The 23,681-nt window shown below is 36.5% G+C and overlaps 2 protein-coding genes across 2 annotated transcripts in view; both read left to right on the top strand.

Moving 5' to 3' along the window:
* The window catches only part of LOC142349935 (uncharacterized), a 32,195-nt gene extending 20,041 nt beyond the window's left edge, over positions 1 to 12,154 (top strand). The window contains exons 6-7 of the mRNA XM_075401792.1: positions 10,668 to 10,860; positions 11,368 to 12,154. Coding sequence (XP_075257907.1) covers positions 10,668 to 10,860; positions 11,368 to 11,460 — 286 coding nt within the window. The 3' untranslated portion in view covers positions 11,461 to 12,154. The remainder of the gene's footprint in view (positions 1 to 10,667; positions 10,861 to 11,367) is intronic.
* The window catches only part of LOC142349936 (putative caffeoyl-CoA O-methyltransferase 3), a 223,066-nt gene that overhangs the window by 10,339 nt on the left and 189,046 nt on the right, over positions 1 to 23,681 (top strand). The window lies entirely within an intron of this gene.

Below are 23,681 nucleotides of genomic sequence, written 5' to 3'. Positions count from 1 at the left end.
ATCATACAGCGACCATACCGAATCTTTTTTGCGTTCGAAACCAACGATACCGAACAAACGGAGCATACCGAAGCTTTCTTACGTTTGAAACGGAAGATACCAAAGATTTGTTACAAGTTTTTTGTCGTTTTTGTTAGGTCGTCTCAACTAGGTTGACCCCTTCCTAGTCACCCCAAAACACGCAACCCCGTCGTCGACGCTCCTTCACCTGGGAATTGGACCCACGTGCCGCTGTCAGAGCCCAACCCCCACCCCCATCGCTTGATCTGGTTAAACAGTTATTAGGTACTCGCAAACGAAGTTTGATGCAATGTTTGTAAACGTGTTCGTCTTTTCTTATGCAAAATTTTTGCTTGACAGTTTTTGAGCTTTTTTCTAGAACATTCTATGTCATCTCAAGTTAGTTTTTCGTGCTTAATTTCTTTTCCTTTTTGGGTGGTTTCAATTGCCCTCACTCGGAAATGAAGTTTGTTGCTAATATAAAAGTGATTATTAGCGGTTCACTCTCGAAGCTGTTTTAGTTTATTAGTGAACATGTCTGACTGCTATCCTTGAGGCTGCAGTTTTGAAGCCGTATGAGGCCCGAGTTTTTTGCACCCAAAAAATTCTAACCTACACACCTAAATGAAGTTGCACTCCGCCTGCCGTTCAAGAGAAATTCATCCAACGTTAGTCTGTTTAAGTTTCCGTTTGTGTTTGTTAAAGAGAAAGCGATTGTAGCATAGGATATAACAGGGGCCTGATAGCCGAGTGGTTTATGCTTCTGTCGACGACTCCGGAGGTACTGATGGTCTCCAATTGTACCCTGGTTGGAATTTCTGCTCCTGTAAAGAAAACATTTTTAATGGCCGACGTCAGCCTCTCAACGGCTATTTTTAGGCGCTTTCCTTTTTTAATTTTGCTTTACCTTTTGATCACGTTTTTCGTTTTAAATAAGTCGCGATTTTCACATTTGAGTTCTGACTTACATCGCTCAATGTTTCAACTGAATCGATTTTAAATTCTTTGACGTATCGAATTACGTAATGCAGTGAATAGGTCAAAGTCAAAAGAACAAAATCAAAAGAAACAGGATAAGCATATAAATCCCGGTCGTTGAATCATAATTCAATAGGTTATCAAAGTATATGAAAGCGTTTGCTAGCTTGCGTTAGTATTATGCTTAATAGCCTTCGGTTTAGAAGCTGAATTAAGTTTTTTTATTAGCTGCCGTCAGCCATTTAAACGGCTATTATTTAGGCGCTTTCCCTTTTTTAATTCGCTTCACCTTTTGATCACGTTTTTTGTTTTACATAAGTCAAGATTTTCACGTTTGGCTTCTGACTTACGTCATTCAGTGTTTCAACTGAATGGATTTTAAATACTTTCACGCATTGAATTACGCAATGTGGTGAATACTGTCAATGTCAAAGAGCAAAATCAAAAGAGACCGGAGAAACCGATAGAGCCTAGTCATTAAGTCATTGAGAATTAGGTTATCAAAGTTCATTAGAGTGTTTGCTAGCTGACATTTGTATTAAGCTTATTAGCTTTCAGTTTAGGAGCTGAAGTAAGTATAATTTTAGAATCTTACTAAAACTGCACGCCAAATGCAAACACTTTTTGACACTGGAAAAAATAACAGAAAAAATTTTCTAATCAATTTGTCTCCTTTTTTCTTTTTCTGTTTCGATCCCGATGTGCATGAAACGCGTCAACGACGGCTAGTTTCCGCAATGTGCCGGCTATGTTTTAGAATCGAACCCAATATGCAGAATTTACACACCAAATAAGAACACATTGACACAGAGTTTGCTAGCTAACATTTGTATTAAGCTTATTAGCTTTCAGTTTAGGAGCTGAAATAAGTATAATTTTGGAATCAAACTAATACTGCACCTCAAATTGGAACACTTTTTGACACAGGAAAAAAAAACAGAACAAAATTCTGTCAATTTCTATCTCTCAATTTTTTCTTTTTCTGTTTCAATCCCAATGTGCGTCAAGCGGGACAACGGTGGCTATTTTCCGGCAATTTGCCGGCTATGTTCTTTTCTACAGCACTTAATTTAATTTGCCCCGCCTGTCGTTCGAGAACAGTTTGTCCGACGTTAGTCGGTTTATGTTTGGAAAGTAGCTTCAACAGCTTTTTTGCCAGAGCTCCTATTTTGGGCTTTCAAGCGCTAAGTGTGCTGAAGTTTATGAAACGGTCTCCATTGAAGGTGAACAGATAGTTTTTGAGCCCAGAATAGTGCTGCTTTTCTGAGGCCAAGAAAACTTTTATAACAGCTTGCACCTTGGTTAATGGGTAGATTTTACTTGCACAATAAATGGTTTTCAAGACATTAACTGCAGCAGCTTCTTGCTAGTTTCAATTTATTGAGCCGTTTTCGACGTTTTTCTCTCTGTCGCTCATTGAGTCGATGTTATTTCGGATGAATTTTATTTATTTTTGATGCAGTAGCTGTGAAAGTGTTTAGGTTTCAATACGATGCTGAACCATGCTCTAGAATTTTTTTAAGAGAGTTTGAAGATATTTAATAAACATATTTAAGATACATTCAAATCAGGAATTGATATCGGATGGAATGCCTAATATAACCTAAATGCTGTCTCATTTAAGAGACTGTTTAATTTTGAAAAAAAATGGTGAGCCAATGTGTTGCGTGGGGAGAATTTGGCTACATTTTTTTTACCTTTTCTATACAGAGGAGCTTGATTGAACAAGGGATGAAGCGAAGGTCTGTGTTGCTTTGCGTAATAAAATTTGTGCACAAGGGCAGTTTTATACATGAATCACCAAATGCTGCTGTGTTGAAGAAAGTATTCCCTCCTATCCGTCTAAAAAATATGCATGCTGAACAGAGTATTCCATGCATTGCTCATACAGCCGCATGTTCTAGACCAACACAGAAAAGCACAAGATATATTGAGAAATCTATATGTATAGCAACCAATCAACAACTCTGCAAGTATTTAAGTTACTATTGTGGGGAATGAAACCTACTAATAGCGATACATGTATTTATTAGAAAAGGGGGTTGGCGTGATGAACTTATGCTACCCACGCGTTAAATAGTAGCATTGCTAGAACTAAAAAGAGGTTATTAATAGTTGAAGACAAATTACCAGATTTGATCATTTTGTGAAAAAGAAGCTTTCGAAAGCAAATTTTTGTACTTAGGGAATTATTCGTTAGAACTCAGAGATGAGGCTTTTAGAATTAAAATTTCGATGGTAACAAGGAGGCTCGGTAATGTGCGTGCGCACATAATGTTCCGACCCCGCTGATCCACATTCTTGACTTAATTGGCTACCAAATGATGAAGAGATAGAAAACTTTCAAAAACATACACATCGTTCAATAAACAACCAATGAAATACGATAATGCCACGCTAGAGGGCTGATTAAAGTTGTTGATCATAGGACTACTAAAACTGACAATAATAAAAATCAAACAACAAACATTATTTACGACAAAATCAAGCTAGCATCAGATAAAAACCAAAACAAAACAATTTAACCTATACTTTATGAGAAAACATATTGGACCTGTCCCCAATGCATCTGGTTAACAGGTCGACAACAAGAGCAAATATGTGCGAAGTTCAAAAATACTTAAATACTTTTGAAAACAATTAATTTCACTATTATTAATGCCATTAGATATCAACTGAAATCATATTAATTTCTACATAGGAAGCAATTGAGACATATAATTATCCAATGATCGATTGCGCAAAATTTCAAAGGCAATGGGATCAACGATTTTTGTTATAATTTAGAAAGAAACCAAAAGTCCAGTAGTAACAGTAGTAACAAAGCCGAGAAACAAATTTTTGAAGCTAAAACCGCTATAAAGATTAAGCTATAGCTCACTGGAAACCGTTTGTGACCTGTGTTCACAGAGACTAAGCTACAAATCGACCGGAAAACTATTTGAAAAAAAAGACGAAGCTCAAAAACCCAAACTTATTTTTGAAAACAAAATTTCAGAAGTCATGACAGACTAAGGATTACAAGAGAAAGCAATGAAATAAGTTTCAAAGCCTCGGGAAGCCAATTAGGTGAGGCAATACTGAGACTAAGTCATGAGCCCACAAAAAATAAATATATAGAGAAGCCATAACATCTAGCAATTTTACGACATAACACTGTTCAAGGCACTATAATTATAAGATGTTACCTGCAAGAACTGTAAATCATCATTTAACTCTCATCCTAACATCAACGGGTCTTCCTAGTAAAATGACTGCTTAGACGTGACAACAAAAAGAAACCAAAAAATGAACAGTATGTAAATCTCGAGAACTTTTTATGAAACTAAATGGTCGAAGCAATCAGTCACAACGTATAACCCAGCGCAAAAAACATTTGAATCAACAAAAGTAATTGAGTTTTCTAATGAGTGAGATTGAGTAACATGATCACGAAAATTAAAGCAAAAAGGAGAGATGAAAAAAAATTTTAATTTAATTTGAAAGCCATTAAAACAAACAGCTATGAACTGAAAACTTTAACTAGGTTGAGTTATACGTATCGGGAAGCAATTGATATTTATTGTTATCGGGTTTATGGCGCACAACAACGAAAACAAAAACAAACATAGGCAAAATAAAAAACCCACAAAGTTTTGCGAGATAACTGTCTCAGCCCAAAAAGCTTAAACTATTCAACCCAAACAATTGATATATCCAGATACGCCTTATTCCAACGTTGTGCATTTTCCCTACAATGCCTTTTTTAATTGGACTTGTCAATAATGTGATAATTCGACAAGGCAATAAATTGAACTCATAAAAAATGCAATTAAGATCAAAAATAAAAAAAATGAAAACGCGTAGTACCAAAATAAACTAACCATTAGTTGATTATAGAACCGTTACCAACATGAATTTATTTCTCACAGTTAGTCGGTTTCAGCCTGTTTTTACTAAGACTACGCCTGATGTTAAATTTGATAAAATAGTGGCAAAATTCAAAAATTCACCCATATTTTCTCAAAACAAAAATACTCAGTCGTAACAGAAATTAGATAACAACTTAAAAATGTCTAGGTTCTCTAATACATTCTATGAGCTAACTGGATCTTTGATTGGGGACACTAAAAGTCATTGGACTAAAAGAATTATAAGAAATGAAAGCAAAGCGGAAGAAGTCCGTAAAATTTTTACGAAAACAATTTGTTAGCCATAAAAACCATGAGCTTGACTCTGAAAACAAAATATAATCTCGTTGTTTGTTCACGTTTTTGGTCACGTTTATTGTAAATAGTATCTGTCAGTAATTGAGCGCTGATTTGAAATTCTTGTCCGTAATTTACATAAAAAACATCTACATAGCGGAATTATTTTGAGAAAAAGTCGCGCCCCGTCAAAATCTTTATCATAAGGATCCATGGTGAGATCAAAATCAGCACATATGTTGCTGGGCGTCTAGCAAAACACTCAATTGTTGAAATGGTTTTGAAATAGATCAATTCTATCCAAAAATTTTTAGTTTGTCAAAAATAAATAATGCATTTTGTATAATTATCGAGTTTGAATTTGCATAAAATTGGCAAAATTATAATTGCAGAAGACTCTTAAAGGCAGCGGGATTTCAACTAGCTCTTTTTTTATTTTATGAAAAATCTGGCCGCAGTTTTAAGGTGTCTACTTCCAACAATTTTAAAGCAAGTTGGCTAATAAAGCCATTTTTTCGACGAAAAAAGTCTTATTTTTGGAAAAAGTTAAGCATAAATTCTATCCAAAAACGCGGATCGAACAATTCAGGGACCCTCCTCTATCTTTAGATTTGAAATCAAAAACACTAAAGTTAACAATTTTGTAATATTTTAGCAAAATTGATGAGAATTTGGTCAAAATTGACGAAAATTTTGTCAAAATTGTGAATAAAAACAGCTGAATTACGTCTAATATTCACAAAACTTTAAACCTCGTCAACTCCCTATGAAAAGTCAAAATTGAAAAAAAATACTTTTTATTTCCATATTCTATGCTGGACGGGCTTTCTAATGATACCAGTCTCAACTCTCTACGATTATTAAATCGATCGGCCAAAATTGTCTGAACAAAAAAAAACCCATTTGAGTATATAGTTCCTCCCCCCTCAAGAGGGGTCGGAACAAATATTTCAGATGTTTTTTTTTTCACTACAGAACAAAATTTTGCATATAAGGTTTCTTCTTTACAGTGAAGCGACATATTCGATCTGAATCATGTACCCACTGAAGAACGCACTTTGATTGTGTGGTCGTTGACTGGTGTTTGACGAAGTCACGCCCCCCCCCCCCCAGTCAGTTATGTTCAGACGTACAATATAAAGGAATTTTATCGTAGAGTACAACAAGAAGGCTCGTGCGAGTCTGTTTGTAGCTCTGGATGTTCCAATATACCTCCTAATCTTTTAACAAGGCAACTGTTCTCGGAGGATATGTTTCTTGATATTATCCTAAAGCAACTGGAACCGTTTTAGAGAATTTTTCAGTACAATATTCTTGTTATTAATTGCTCTTGGATGAGAAACAATTATTATAAACGTGTGTGGCTTTTTTAGGCAAATTTTTCGCTTGACTGTTTTTGTGCTTTTCTTCTAGAATAATCTTCACTTCTCAAGTGATTTTTTCACGCACATCTTTATCTTTGAGTGATTTCAATTGCTCTCCCTCCGAAATAAAGTGTTGTTCAAACAAAACCGATTGTTAGAGAGACGATGAGAAGGCCCTGATAGCAGAAGTGGTGAATGTCTTGACGTAAACAATTCGACTCAGGAAGTCGGGGTTCAAACGCGACCTTAGTCTGACGTTTTTGCACCCACAAAGGAAAATTTATCTAGGCTACAGCCCCTGAATTAAACTGACCCGCCTGTCATTCGAGAGCAATTTTTCCGACATATATGTTTATTAATAGCCGCGAAGCGATAGCGGCTATTATTGGGGACATCGTGGTTTTTTTACAATTCAAAGAATTTGAATTGTATTGGGGCGCTGTCTTTTTTTTTAAGATCTGTTCACACATTTTCATGATTTTTGAAGTCAAATTGGAGTGGTCATTTTGGTCACGCCGAAACAGGAAATGGAGCGAAAAAGCGAGTGGTTTTGCGGCGTGAATTTTTTTCGCTCTAATTTTAAAGTAGAGTGAGAAAACGGTGTTTGAACAAAAATTCGGTTTCTCGCTAGTGGTTTTTTGTTCACATGCGGCAATTTCACTCTGATTTTTACTGTTTTTTTCGATTTTTTGGATCGGATTTTTTTCTAAATAGTTTTCCCAATCTATTCACAGCTCATTTTGGACCTAGTTTTTTGTTAGAATCAAAATTACATATCTTACTAGTGGTTTTTTGTTCTCCCTAGCAGCATTTTGACATTGATTTTCTGTTTTTTTTTTGTTTTTTTTTCATCGGATTTTTTTTGGAAATGGTTTTCCCAATTGACTCATTGTCCGTTCTAGGTCTAGTTCTTTGTTATTTCAATGAAAATTCTTTGAATTGTACGTCAGGACTTGTCCTGCTATGTTTTTTTAATTCGTCGTCTCCATCGATGATTCTTACGACCTGACTTCTTGGAATTGACTTCAGTGACTTCTATTGCTTTGCAGTTAAAATTTATGTACGTGACGTCGTTTCTGCTTTTAGGTCAATTGCGTGACTTACCTCACTCAAAAAAATGACTTCTGAACTCACTTATGGAACTTTAATTTTTTATGAAGATTTACTAGTTAATAGTATGCATCTAAGTAGTGCCAATCTTGTATGCCCTAATTCGTGATTATTAGTCTTGAGTTTTTTATTTCGAATATCAATTTTGAAATAGCTATTTAAGGGCTTTTTCCTTATAGAACGTATGTGTCAAAAAATTGACAGTCCGAAGCTAACCCAAAAAGTCTTGTGGTCTATTAAAGGACTGGTGGTCGATCTGTCTATCTGATTTCTTTAGGTGTTTCAATTCATGGAAGGCCACGAGCGTCTATCGCGGCTATTTTCCGGCAATCTGCCGGCTATGTTTATAGCTGCGAAGCTGTAAGCTGAGCGAAGCTATATTGCGGTGCTCTTGGTTTTTTTTTTTGTTTCGTCGTCTGACGCTCTTTTTTCGTTTTACATTTGTTCACACAGCAAAGCTGAAAAAGTCAAATTTTCTGAATGACTTCTTCCTCTCACTAACGGCATTTGCGCGCGTGACGTCATTTCTCAATCGCTTTAGCAAAAGTTTTTAGGTTATTTTGCGTGATTAGATTTTGATCATACGTGACTTACCTCACTCAATAAAATGACTTTTGCACTTTAAAACTTAAGTTTAAATTGAATTTGTTTGAGGTCAAAGGAACTCATTTGTGCAGTAAAGGTCCCTAATAAGAGGCTTCTGCGGAATGAATTTTAACAAGCTTTATTAATTTATCGCTGAATGTTTTTTTACCTAGTTTTTTGAGCGGGGTTGATTTTTTTTCAATTTAGATCTGTATCTGTTTCTATCTCTATTATATGGCACGCAGGTCTATTTCGCAGCTATTCCGGCAATCTGCCGGCTATGTTATAAGAAATGAGTCAAAACTATGGAACTATTATTGCGAAAGATGAAATCTAAAAATTTTGCCATAATTGCTACTCATTGTTGCTGCTACTTTTTTTCACTGCTCTCAAACGTAGTTTGTGGCCCATATTATTCCTGTTTTCCTTTTAATGGGTTCATTCGTCTGGCTATTTTGACTTTTTTCATCACTCTTTTGACTGTTTGTCATCAAAAACGAGTTAAAAACAGGTAATGCCCGAAGGGCTTTAAGTTCTCTTGGAGCCTTTCGGCTTGCTAGTCTCTATGCGATTCAGCGAAACTGTTTTGAGACATGAATGCAATGCGTGATGGGCGGTTCTTGAGTTTGACCACAATGCGTGATGGGCGGTTCTTGAGTTCAAAAATGGCTTTTATAATGTGGATAATTTTGGCGTAGAGATATTGAGAAAAATTTTGCCTATGTAAAAGAACGAATGCAAAAATTGTTCATTCGGAAGTCAACAAAAGTCATTCGTGGCACAAACAAAGGTGCAAAATCAAGTTAAACTCAAAAAATGGGAGAAAATAGGCAAAAATTTTAACTTTCAAGTTTCTCAGTGTAAACGTCCTAAACAGCAGTTGCCCAATGCAGTCTACGCAAGACGCCGACCAGTAGCTCAAGAAAATTACGGGGCCCCTTTTACTCAAAGAAACGGGGCCGCTTTTGAAAATGCTTAAAAAAATCCTGAAAAATTTTCCAAAATTCATAAATTGTTTGCTGCTTTGTATTTTTCTACGAAAACAATTTGTTGCAAAATACTCCAATCAGTAAATCTCATGCTTGCAGCACCTCGTCTCAAAACATTGTAGAAAAACAGACAAGAGAACAAACTGTTTAAAAAATTAGAGCGCAGCAGGCGCTTTTCAAAACAGTTTTTGGGATTTGAAACAATCTATTCAATAACTCTTTTACAAGGTTGTGAAAACATGCAAGGGTCCTTGTCTGTCATAAACTTAAATTATTCGAATTCAAGACGAATTCAAGAAATTTTCAATGAATTTGACTTCTTGAAATATCAGAGAATTGAATAAAATGTTCGTTTCTCAACAATTTGAGCAGATCCTCAGAAATTAAAAACGTGGATTTTCCTTATTATTTGTTTTAAAACTGTCTTCACATTTTTTTCTTGAACTGCTCTTGATTTCTGCTTTTGCTAAATGAATCTGGGGTTTTTGGGAGAATTTCATATTAAAATAAATTATTAATGTAAGAGAAAACAACAAGAGTAACAGAGATTTTAAATTCCTCTTTTTAATTTTTACTCTTATTGTTTGAAAAGAAAAACGTTGACTTTTGACATTTTTTGTCAAATAGTTCAAATATGTCTGAAGTTTCTAATTGAGGCAAATTATATGCGTGGAATTAGGATTTACCTCACCTCAATTATAGACTGAGGCATTATTTTGCCCTCAATTTTTTGTTCTGCGATCGTTTAGCTTCCCGTTCAATCAATTTTTCATACGATTTTTCTATTTTCCCATCTGTTTTCCAATCAATTTTCCAATCCCATTTTTCTCTACGAAGAGTATACAAAAAGTAAAAATATGACTGGAAAAAGCCTTCCTCACATCTATATATAGAACAGTAAAGAACAATAATGCCAGAACAGTAAAGAATTTCGTTAGAATTTTTTTAGAGTACAATAAAAAGGCGCACTCTGTATTCTCTTTTTGTTAACATAAGTTCTGGCATCTGGTCGGCCTAAATTTTACTTTGGTGTGCGACTTAAAATCCTGTAGTCTGACGCATCAAAGCAAATGGTTAACCACTTCTACCGTATCAAATAGGTAGTGATTTTTTTTTCATTTTCAATACCAGAGAGTTTTTAGCTTCACGCTGCACTTCACTCTAAAAGGGGTTTTGAGTCCGAAGCTTTAAAGCGCTCTATTGCTAAATTTTCTCAAAAAGTTTCGTTTTAAAGTGAGATAATTGGAGGGTAAATGATTAAATTAATTTTGCTTTAACAATTTTTGTTTGCTATCAATTGATTTTTGCTCCGATATTCTGCAATACTCCCCTCTCATACCCCCTCCACCGACGAAAGCTGGCTACAATTCTTCAATAGAATTGGGCACCTTACCAGTTCGAGAACAAGTCTTTCGAGGCTAGTCGGTTGTGTTAAAAGTAATTGTGTGTTGTAGTATGGTGACGCAGTTGGACGAGGAGATCATGCGATTGTCGAATGAGATGAAGCAATTCAGAAGGAAGATAGAGAGACAAGAGGAGGAAATTGAGAAGAAGGAGAAGAGGGTGGGAGCTCTAGAGAGACAGTTAACTGAGGAGAGACGACGAGCGGGTGACAGCATCGGAGAACGAGAGAAGCTGCAATCAGAGGTAGGGGCAGCAGCTCAAGCTGAAATGTACCTGAAGGTTCTCTCTAGATTTTGATCAAATTTTATTGAGTTATAGAACGTTTCAAGCTGTTCAGTGACATGAGAAAGGCTATTCTGCTGTTATTTTAATGTAAATTTTGCAGAGTATTTACATTACATTATCAAAGCTCATAGTTCCGATTAAAGATATCATGTTGAAAAAACTATGTATGTGCAGGAAACGCAAATCCTCAAAATCTGGTATGGAAACAAACCCACAGAAATAAACTCTCACTATCGACGAGAGACTTCAACGTCTGTAAAAGCGGACTAAAGTAGTCTTTGAAAATTCTCCGAATATGGACGAAATACTAAAGCAAATTAAAGCATCGAAAACCTGTTCATTTTCGAACGATTTTCATATCAAATTTCATGTGGGATATTTTCCCATGATGACCAATAGGTTCAACCACTACAATATTCGAGTAGCTGCATTGTGTTTAGTATGAATGATGCGTGTTTATTTTAGCTGGAGGCCTTGAAAGACTTGTTTGAGAAGGAGCGAAAGGCGCTCAAACAGACACAAGATGACTACAACCGAATGGTGGGAGAGGTCGCATAGACAAACAACGTCACACCACGGACAAACTAATAAACAATCAATAAGTAAACAATATTGCGAACAAGGACAACAAACAAGCACCAAAGCGCGAGTGAGAAATTCTGCGAACCGAAACGAACTTTCAACCTAATCACTTTTGGTAAAAAATTGTGCAAAATACCTCGACAATAAAGGAAGCATGGCGGACAAATTCATCGGGTCTAGAGCGTGGAGACATGAAATATTTCAAACAAACAGATTGCACGAATCGTTGTTCAACTCAAATTAAAGTAAAATTGCTCATTCTTGACACAGAATCTCTTCACAAATTTTGATTTGATTCTTTCTATTCACGAAAAACTTTTAGCAAATCGGTGTTTTGAAGTAAACAGCATTAACGTATTTTATGAGTGTCCGTCCATAATGACTCAATGATCAAAACATCGATTCAATTAAAGTTTATAATTAAATTTACCATTTATAAATGTATCAGAAATTAATTGTGCTTCATTCATTCATTGTGGCTTTTAAATTGAAATTGAGTTGCAGTTTCTAAGTAAGGCAGCATGTATTATAACAATTTGGAATTTGTTTGCATCTTTATTTTGGTGAGATTGAAGATTGGTTCATGTTATCGTCGGGAATTATGGCCTGTCAGTTAATTTATTTACTTTTGTATTTTTACACAAATAATTGAAAATTTGGAAATTCTCAATTATTTCTTAGTTGCTTAAGCTATGAAGCTGTCACTGATTTTGGATTAAGACCAGTCTATTTGACAAAGAATGACAAGACAAAACAAAGTTGGGCCTATTTTTTAAATCTTGTCTTTTTAATTCGGTTTTTGCTTGACTGATTTTTCGTCTGACCCATTTGACTTTTCGTCCTCCAAAACGGGATAAACAGGTAGCTCCCAGAGGGCATTAGGTGTTGTTAGAGCCTTTCAGCTCACTAGGCTCCAAGTATGCGATTCATAGAAACTGTTTTGGAGACGTATACTCATGGTGTGAAGGGCGGTTCTTAGAGTTTGAACCAATACCCCCCATCCCCCTTCACTTCGCACACCCCCAGCCCTCATGCTTCACCCAATCCCCACCCATGCGTTCAGGCCGTAAGGACGTGGCCTCGAGCAGCCAAAGTCGGTTACGTTTCTGTTAATCGTTGTTTACAATTTCTGTGGACAATGTTTATGGTGTCGTGGGATAGTTTTTTAATAGCCGCCTTCGTCTTTTTAGCAGACTATTATTGCGCTCCTGTTTTTTTGAAAATGCAAAGAATTTGACTTGCATTGGGGCGCTGTCTTTTTGAGAGTCGAAGAGGAGTATTGCTGGAGCGTCTTTTTATCAGTAATTTTGGGGTGCAAGAAATTGAAATGCATGAAAACAAAGTCTTCAAATCAAATTGCTAAAGAGCAGCGCGACGAACGAGCGCTTTTCTGTTAAAGCCACTTTTTTGTGAGAGCGAAAAAAATGAAAATTCGCTTAGCGCGCCAATTGTTTTGACACCGACAAATTCAAAGCGGTTTTTTGTTTAAATTCATCGTTTGGGGTAAAGGTGTTTGTCTCAGTTTGCTAATTTAGTATTAGCGCATTTGGAGTAATTTTGATTATCTGAAGCAAAAAAATACGTTTTCAGATTCAATTTTGAGCTTTTTTCATGTTGAAGGCGTTTTTAGGTTTTCGTATTCTTCAAATCTCTAGCATTTGGGGAGATCTGTTGTTTAAATTAGTTGTGGCTGCCTTTTGATGTCATCGATTTTAATTTTGAGTTGTTTTAGTTTAAGGTAGTGGAGTAATTTTAAGCCAATCATGGGCAATTTTTGTCTGTTGTAAGTTTTTTTGTCGTTTTGCTGTAGTTCGTCTTAATTAATCGTTCATTTAAGCTATGCTTTTGGTGTTACTCCTAAAGGTTGCCAATAATGACTAGGCAAGGAACTCTTATTACAAAAGCATAGCACACAATTTGAAATTATAAAGGTTTTGTTTTGTTTTTTGCCTTTCTGATTGTTTAAATTCAAAATGTTGCGTGGTTAGAATGCTCGAGCAGAAGAAGTGATGGTCGTTCTTTCTCAAAATAGTTTTCTCTTTGTTGAACATTGTAAAAACTTGACGTCAATGGGTCCGAAGCAATCGACTCCGGTATGGGTGAACGGGAAACATGTTCTTCAAGTTGCTCTCATAGTAGGTCCATTATCGCTGGATGGATTTGGGTGACGTTTTTATAGCGAAAATTGACACGTCTGGACTTCATCCTCTTTAACGCACTTTCTAATCTAGCGATCTAGTACGCCTGTTGGAGCACGTTTCTCACGTTTTCCGGGCCTCAGTGTTGATTATCACAGTGTGCTCTCTCCTACAGAAATTGTACGTCTGGATGCTTGCTGTCAACAATAATGGACGTCTCGCAATGAAATTGTCTCGCGGTGCGAATGCTTCAGACGACAATTAATTTGAACTGCCTCATCAACCTCTATGATGGGTGACTAATTGACGTGCAATGTTTCAAGATTTCTTTGTTGCGAGTTATCGATTTTGAAACATCTGGAACCATATCGAATTAAACAAATTGGAACAAATTTTGTTCTGATTGAATGAATGCTTCTGCTTTGAAAGGCCCTGCTGGCTTTGCCTTGAATTTCATTTAAGAGGCAATGCAGTTTCTGATTCTGCTTGAGCTGCTGTATTGTCTCCAGTCAAATGGTTAATCCGATTTAGTTTCTGATGCTACATTACTTGTAGCTTCCTGAGCTTCAATTTTCACGGCTGTGGCCAAATCTTTTTGATTTTTCTGAAGACACGGTGGCCCATTTAAGCACACGGACTTCTTGAGTTCTTCGATGGACATTACTCTGGTACCAACATCCGGCGGATTTTCAATATCTTTCACATGTTTCCATTGAATCACGGAAGAGTTCCAGAACTGTGGTTCGTCTTTAAACATTTCCACAATTTTTGTCCACGTTTCTGGGATCTGTGACTTGACTTCTTTAACACTTGTTGTCCACTTTATCAATTTCATACCACTTTTGCTGAGGATGTTTTGAACTTGAGATGCTTCTTCAGACGTTCTGACTGATTTCATGAAGTCGTCCATGTAGGAGATTGCTTCTTGAGATGTTCTGTCTGACTTCAGATGTCGGCCATGTAGGAGTTTTGCTCAACAGTTTTGAAGACCTTTTCGGTGTTGCTCGCGTTATGTTTCGCCATTGGTGAAAAGCGTGATTTGCAAAAGTCGGTGAGACTTCCGATCCAAAATCGTGTCGTCTTTACTCAAGAGCTTCCAACCTCTTCTCTCGATTTGTTGTCCGGAGGAATTGTAGACGTCTGCTGTCGTTGCCTATGACAGAAATTTGAAGAACCATGGCTTCTAGGTCAGCTGACAATGCTATTTGGTTTCTCCGAAGCAAAAACTTTTTTATATGGCAAGTACAATTGAAGTATATTATTGGGTTCTTACAGTTCTGCCTGTTCAATTTTCCCAACATATCCGGCTATTGCGTTTTTGTCAAACCAAAGATAAGCTCCAATTGCACTGGCCATATCTAAGAAAGTTTTTGCTCCGGAGGACAACAAATCCATATCAGTTGTCATAGAAACCATGTTTCGTCGATTTGCTGTCCCAAGCGACGGCAGCAGATGTCTACGATTCCTCCTGAGAAAAATACAGAGCAGAGGACGAGCGTCTGCGTGTAAATAAAGCGCAAACGTTTCGGGAGCGCAAAGCTTGTCGACTTGTGCAAATTGATAGCCGTAAAAACTCGCCGGCTTGCATAAAATGAAAGCGCTTTTTAGCGTCGCGTCTTTCTGCAGACATCCTTCTAGAGATTTGATTTGTCCCTGGTCTGAGTAGAGGTTGTTCGGTAACTCGTCTACTTGCCACAGACGACTAACTTCTTATCTGTCTCGTTTAAATTGAGTTGTTTGCTCCAACGTCTCGATTGGTTGTTGGTCGTGCTTCGAATGACCGGTGACATCGCAGTTTGAGGCGCATGACTCAATTTTACGCTCGCTTAGATTGCTAATTTGTCATCTGCTATTGAGATCCTTGTTGTTGCAAGAGTGGCTGCTTGCTTCGCTGGTAGCGGACCTCTTAAGGTTAAGCCAATCTCTGATCTCACTGCCCACAGTGCAGTTTTTTTCCGACTTCTTGACTTCTAGGGGGTGATGGACGTCAAAACAATCTTGTCAAAGAATCACTGGAACTTCGTTTAGATTTATGGTCTGATTTGACATGTTTTTGAAACGTTAGTAACGATGTTTCGATTTTTGCATATTTATAACTCGTTGACCCAATTTCTCGTGAACATAGAGCTGGCCTGTTGTCAATGTTTTGACTTCCCATGTGTTGAAACAGCTATCGGAATTCTTGGTGTCTTAAGATCTTGTGATCAATGATTCCCTGCTACTGACAAGGACGCTTTCTGCTCTTTCATTTGAAGTGTAGATACGATTAACTTATGTACGAATGAACTGAGGATCCTGTATCACATGTTGCTAGCACATTCAAACTTAGGTCGCAAGTTCAGAATTTCTATGCGTACTACTTGACCGGTTGACACATCTCAGACAACTGAAACACAATTTGAACTTCAGCTTCTTTTTTCGTCCTTCATTCAGCTATGCCATTTTGAGTTTCTTGCAATTCCCAATAGTGTGTGGTCCATTTGTGTAGTCAAATTCTAGATTCTTTGATTGTGCAGAGCCTTCAGCATTTGATGCAAAAGTACTTGTATACTGTTTTTCTTTGTTTTGAAGCTTAGAGTTTGTTTGTGTTTACAACTCTTTATGTATAAAGGCTGTTGATTCTAATAAGTGTTGGTACACAACCATGTTTTTAGTGGTCGATGAGCTTGTATATGTCGTAGTCATTGTTTCTTTTAGCTGAGGAGAAAGCTTTCTAGTTGCCGAAGATAAAACTCCTTTCGACTCCAAGTCAGATTCAGTTAAAACTTTTACTCTTTGTGACCTTTTCTCGAAATCAAACATTGCTACTGGAATCATTGTGTCTAACTGATGGTAACTCTATCTTCTTGAGTTGAGCTTCAACTATGACGCTCGTTCTGCCGAACATTTTGCAGGGGACATCCCAGGCTTTCTAATGTGATTGGGCAGAATCCCAGCACAGATATTGCTGTTTTCAGCTGACCTATGAGGCCGATATTCAGATACTGCATCTTTCCAGTGTCCTCAGAAAAGAGTTTTTTAGCAGGTTGAAACAGCAGTGTAGTTTTAGATTAGGTGCTGAAACCTTTGTTGCTTGTCTTGAGTGATATTTTCGGGAGGGCTGACAGCACAATTCGGAGATAGTGGGCGGCCTCATCCAAACTGCTAGGCCACTGATTTTATCTAGTCTGCGGTTCTTCCGGTCTTTGGTCTGGATCCAACATCGTCTATGTCGTCTACCACTGATCCAGGCTCTTGAGTTTTTTGGTAAGTTCAATATTTAGACGTCTTTGCTCTTCTGTGGCCTCTGCGCTTTTTTTCGTCCGTTTTTGAGTTCTCGCTTTTTCTGTCGGAGACGTAATTATTGTTGTTGTAGTTGAAGTTGTAGATGTCATTTTTCAACCAAGTTCTATTCCTTCTGGTTCCTTTTCTCGCTGGTCATAAAGTTTTCTTTCTTTGCTCACAAGTTTTCGAGATCTATTTCCTCAACTGCTCGCGGTCTCCACAAACGTGAGTTGGCCAAACCAAGAAGTTATCGTTTTCGACGTGCAGCAGAATGCCCGGAAGGGACCTCAACTGTCTGATGTGTTGTTTTTCGTGATGTTGCCGATGTTGGGATCAGCGGACCAAGTCTTGCGGCAGCTAAAGGATCTCAGCGGAACCCAACCTTCAGAACCCTGTTTTCAGGTTTTACCTGAGCCTGGATTTTCATTAAATTCAATTGACTAAAGATCGCGTCGCAACAATTAGTTGCGGTGTCTTTTTAAAGGACCTCAAATTTGAGTTTGATTGAATTTATGGATGGACTGAGTGATAAACTATGTTTAATTTGTTACAGAAATTTGTGCGGCTTCAGTCAGAGATAGGTTGCTAACCTCTTATATGAAGGCTCAACTAACTTAGAAACTTTACCAATTCTACGATCTAGCAAAATTTAGCAAAATACTAGTGAAATAAACTATAGTCAAACTGAGAATCAACTGCTCGTTGTAAGTTTCCTATGGATCTAAATACAATACTTTTTGCACTATCTAAACAATTGATTTAAAAAAATAATCAGTTAAATATCACTTAAAACATCATGAGTACTCGTTTCTGATTGGTTAATAAAGTAACATGAATCAAATCAATTTTTACCTAGTAAATGTCAAATAACTGCACTATTTGGTTTTTTGGCATAAGCGATGCTTATACATACGTTTTTCTAAATACTTCAAATTTATGGCGTTTGGTCAGGAGTCAACAGTTAAAAGATGACATAAATATGGGAGTTTGTGCTTATTTTCAGTCTCAACTATAATTTTTAATTTTAGCCATTTTGAGTTTTCTCAACTTCTATTTTTTTCCAGTTTCAAATGTAATTTCTTGCTATCGGTTGGTTTTTGCTGTTCTTCAGAATTGGCGAAACAAAGAAAATAGTGTTCTAACAAAAATAGCCATCTTGCTGGAGGTATTTTGTTAACATGCGGCATTTGGACAATTTTTTTAATAGCCGCACAGCGATAGCTGAGGCTATTATTGGCCTTCTCTTGGTTTTTTACAATTCAAAGAATTTGAATTGTATTGGGGCGCTGTCTTTTTTTTTTAAGATCTGTTCACACATTTTCATGATTTTTGAAGTCAAATTGGAGTAGTGATTTTGGTCACGCCGAAACAGGAAATGGAGCGAAAAAGCGAGTGGTTTTGCGGCGTGAAATTTTTTCGCTCTAATTTTGAAGTAGAGTGAGAATACGGTGTTTGAACAAAAATTCGCTTTATCGGTAGTGGTTTTTTGTTCAAATGCGGCAATTTCACTTTGATTTTTACTGTTTTTTCGATTTTTTGGATCGGATTTTTTTCTAAATGGTTTTTCCAATCCATTCATAGTCCGTTCTAGGTCTAGTTTTCTGTTTAGTCAATTAAAATTCTTTGAATTGTACGTCAGGACTTGTCCTGCTATGTTTTTTTATTTCGTCGTCATGATTTTTGTTACGACCATATGACGTCACAGCCATGTTTTGTTCATTCGTTCATGCAATTTCAACTGAATTGCATGTGTGACGTCATTTTTCGCTCTTAGTAGAGCGAGTTTTTTTGTTCATGCGCGTGATTAAATTTTTGGTCACACTCGACTTACCTCACTCTCAAAAATGACTTCCTCACTTTGAAATTGACTTTTATTTACTTTAATTCAAAGAGATAAGGTCAAATGGGTGTTTATCACTCTAAATGAAGGTTATTAGAGATCAGCTAATAGAGGCAGCAATAACTTATACAGATTTTTAATCAAAATATAACAGATCAGCCTTCAATGAAAAGACGAATTTTTTTGGTCTGTATTTTTTACTGTTTTTTTAGACTGCCGATCTACGAATCTATTGCGGCTATTTTCTGGCAATCTGCCAGCTATGTTTATTTGTTTCGTTTTTATTGTTTTCTCCAAGATTCCCGAAAGTTTTAAGTGTCTTCTTTGGTCGGGGAAATCTAATAGTCTCTAAGTATAAGTTTCACCAAAACTGACCAGCAGTTTTATTTCAAATAAAACTTCAGGTCAGTTTTGGGAATTTTGCGCCCTTTCTTGTTCTGCTATACTGCCCCAGTGAGTCTTACCTCCTTTTTAAGCTTGAGCGAGCTGCTATTAGAGCCAACCCCTACCCCTTCACAGTTTGGGAGCAATTTGCTCAACGTTAGAAGGTTGTGTGTAAATATTTCCAAAAATCTTGTCTAGCTTATAATGACAGTAACCTATAACTACTATTGGCTGCTCTGATTTTTTTTCGTCTGATCATTTGACTTTTCATTCTCAAAAACGGGATAAGCAGGTACAGTCCATCATTGGCTTTGAAGTGATTTTCTTACACTTGAATTCCTAATTTTGTGTGATCTGAATTGCTCTTTCCGGAATAAAGTTTGACTCTAAACTAAAAGCGATTAAGTATCAAAATCGTTAAGATGTCAGGTGTTTAGAATGTCTAGTGGTAAAGATGTCAGGCTGCTGTCCTGGAGGTCACGTTTGAACCCCTATGAGGACGATAATTTGAAGACAAATATTTTTAAGCTGCAGCACTTGAATTAAATTGCCCTGCCTGTGGTTTGAGGGCTGTTCATCGGACTTTAATTGGTTTATGTTTTTACAATCCAAGAACTGGATTGTATTAGAGCTCTGTCTTTTTTGTAATTTGCTTTCACACATTTTTCAATGACGTTGATCTTTCAACAAAAACGATAAAGAGGTAAGTTTCATTAGAAGCCCTTAGCTGGCTTTAGTGGTCCTTCAAGCACGTCTCGTGGTGCAGCTGCTGGAAAGTCTTTAATTGGAGGTTAAAAGGTGAATTTCACGAGTTATTGAGACCAAATTGGGGCAATTTTTCACGTTTTTTTGTTTTCGAGTTTTCTGTTTGATCAGTCTCAAATGGTTTTTTGCGAGACATAATTACTTTTTAATACCAATTTGTGAGCTATAAAGTTTGGTACTGCAAAAGTAAAACAAAATAATCATTTTTGCAATTTTTTCGGTATTCAATTTTTTTTTGGTTTTTTCTTGTGTTTTCCCAGCATCAGGGGCCAGTGAACCTTCTCTTATGTACTATTATAGTTAACTGTATGGCTTTTAGTGGCAATGAATTAATTTTCAGCATATTAATATAACAGATTTTAGCATTTTTTTGATAAAATTAAAAAAAAACATTTTTTTTATTGAAAATTTTTATCATGTTTCGAGTTTAGAGAATATCAGTATTAAACCAGTGATATTTTTTCAGGCTTGAAATTGCATTACCGGACAATTTTTGGAAGCAGTGAAATGGATCTGAAGATCTTAATATCACGAATATTAGCAGCAGTTCAATAAAACTTGCAATTATTTTCAAAGTTTTGTCTTTGTTGGTCTTTTGAGAGACAAACAAGCGGATTTGAACTTATTATTGTTGCGAAATTGAGGAACTTTTAATCTTTAGTGGCCAATGGAATTTTTTCAAGGCTTGTGCGTGGGTTAGTGAGTATATTCATATTTAATTAGTAAAAGTCTCAAAAGTTTTAGCAATGGTTATATTGTTTAGTTTGTTTGATTTGTTTTTTTCTCAGCTTTTGAGATTTTGTCTTTTTGGATGGCATTTTTCATTTGATCTACTGGTCAGATACAGTTGTCTAAATTTTTCATTCATTTCTTTGGATTTTATTTCGGAACTTGTCCTGATATGTTTTTTATTTCGTGAAGATGTTTGTTACCACCAAATGACATCACGCTCAAGTCGAATCTTTTGTTCATTCGGATATTTTCCGTGTGTCCCCAGCCCAAGCTTAGTATGCGTATATCAATTGCACCCCCACCGATGCACGTGTCATATTTTTACATAATGATTTACTATGTAATGCACGTGCACTGTAACGGGGGGATAACGTACTGGGGGCACAAACGGAAAAGAACGATTCATTCATTTATGCAGTTCTTGGACTTAGTTCTGTGCGTGACGTCGTTTTGTATTTAGTCTTGTATCGATACGAGGTCACGCGTAACCTACTCACTCTCAAATGGTCTTTTCCTCACTCTAAAAAATCTAGAGTCTTTAGCGATCACTCCTATTCTTTTCTTGTTGAAACATCCTGCCAAGTTCCCCCAATAGTTTTAAGGGCATGCTCAATTTTGCTTGATTAGAATATTCTCTCGAATTCATCGTTGCGAATGGGTACATTGATGCTACTGAGACTGAAGGCATAGAGAATCCTGTGGCCTGGAAATTGATGTTTTTACCAATCCTATAATTCGCATCCGATTTTTCGTCCGACCCAATTGACTTTTCGTCTCTCGCAAACGGGACAAATAGGTAGCGCCCAGCGGGCATTAGGTGTTATTAGAGCCTTTCAGCTCACTAGGCTCCAAATATGCGATTCATAGAAACTGTTTTGGAGACGTATACTCATGGTGTGAAGGGCGGTTCTTAGAGTTTGACCCACACCCCCCCCCATCCCCCTTCACTTCGCACACCCCCAGCCCTCATACTTCACCCAATCCCCACCCATGCGTTCAGGCCGTAAGGACGTTGCCTCGAGCAGCCAAAGTCGGTTACGTTTCTGTTAATCGTTACGTTTCTGTCGTCTTTAAGAGACAGTCCAGTAGCTGGTATACGGTTATCTGGTGACCGTTATCCTGATTCAGAGGACCACCTTAAAATGTACAGTGGGCGAGCTTTTTAGGATTTTTTCTGCAGACAGATTAGCAAACACTTCTTTAGTGAAAACGTTATCAATACAATTAATAGTAATTTGAACAATTGCAACAGAAACTAGAGAAATTTGTTTTTCAATTAAAATTGTTTTTATAGGTTGGCGTTCAAACCTTACTAGCTGTCAGGTACTTTTTTTCTGCCAAGTCTGGAAGAACGTGGCAATTGATGCTGCTTTCCAGGAAAAATTGCGCAGCCAGTCAAAGTGAGCATACTATAAACTAGCAGTTTTCTTTATAGATTGACTGGTGTTACAACATTTCAAAATGGACAAAAATTCGAATGGCCCTCAAGGCTATGAACTAGTATTACAGTGTTCCACTGAGTGCTGTGATTTCACGAAGAAACAGCGAGGGCCAATTGTGTTGCCACTTCGTCGCCTGATAATTAGTAAAAGCAAAATAAAATTCTCACTTTTTTGTAAAATTAGTCGGTTTTCTTGATATACTTGATTTAATCGAGTGGAAGTATGAATACGGCCTGAAAACATGAAGATTTGAAAGACTACTGTCATAGCGTGGCTTAAAAGTTTTTCATGATGGCCATTGTTTAATCGTTGCAATGCTTTCAATTTTTCAATGTTATATGTTTTTCCCCAAAATTTACCCAACCAAAATTTCATAATTGTTCCTATTTCTTGCATTACATAATAATCTCGATACTTAATTTTTATATAAATTGTTTTGTTCTTGTGCTCGATTATATGTTTTCCTAAAAAGTTCAATCATTGTCTTATTCTAAACAACGTTCTGGTCGATTCTACACAACGAAGAGCCAGTTAACTAATTTTTGCAAATTCAAACTAAAATTCAAACAAAATTTTAGATTTTAGCAAAAAAAACTACTTGATGGTCGAAGTTTTGGTTTAAGGAATTGGAGTGTGATTTCTTCCTACACTTAGAGTATTCAAGATGTTCAATAATGCGCGTTGAAGCAAAATGATCAATTTTTGGTTTCCAAGTTTTCCTGTGAGACGAAAGAGACATTAGCAGTTCAACAAAGTCAACTTTGTAGAATCATCTAAAAGAAATCTGGCTAATTTGCGATGGCATCTGATAATCCCACCCGCTCACTCACATTTTTGTCTCAATTAACTAGCAAATGAAGCTTAGGAAGTAGCACTTATTTCCTTATCAAATTTGAAAGGTTCTTAAAAAGGACAGACGTCTCCGCAGAAAAGGTTCATACCAGTGAGAATGAATTTCTTTATTTCTTAAAAAGGATCATTCTAATAAACGAAACGATAGACAAAAAATCAACTACATTGAATTTTCTTAAGCAGAAAATAAAATAATATAAGTGAACAACTAAATTTATTAAAAAACAAACAGTGACATCATGATTGTTATCACTATTTAATATCAGTGTAAGATTTTATTTTCTTGATTTAGATTTATAAGTGAGTGCAGAAAAATTTACCGCGGCTTTGACTTATGAATCTAAATTGAGAAGTCAGATCAAGTTCAAGTACTGGTTACCCAATCTATATAATCACGAGTTAAGTCATGAAGGAGCTAAATCATGTTTGCCCTTGGAATTTGTCAAACGATTGTTCTTCCAAAGACCTCTTTACTTCATAGAATCCCACATCCTGAGAGAGATCTTGAAGAAAAACTCCCTTTTTCCAAAAAAAATTTGGTGCTTAATTTTGAAAAACCAACTAAGTTCTCGCCGCATTGTAGACAATCAAATATAACCAAAAATACGAACAATTGAATAACAAAACATATACAAATTTGAAAATTCTCCTACTTTTAGGAAATGATATATCAATATCAAAAGAAAAGTAATTATAGTTTCATTTAAAGCTTTTTTATCCTATGAAGACTTTAAGCGATGCGATTACAAGAAAAGTCAAAACAAAACGATTTGAGCCCAA

This window comes from Convolutriloba macropyga, chromosome 11, assembly GCF_964194025.1.
Source record: "Convolutriloba macropyga chromosome 11, txConMacr16.3, whole genome shotgun sequence".
In the NCBI taxonomy this organism is placed as follows: domain Eukaryota; kingdom Metazoa; phylum Xenacoelomorpha; order Acoela; family Convolutidae; genus Convolutriloba; species Convolutriloba macropyga.
The sequence above is the reverse complement of the archived record's forward strand: the minus strand, read 5'-3'. Positions and strand labels throughout refer to the sequence as shown.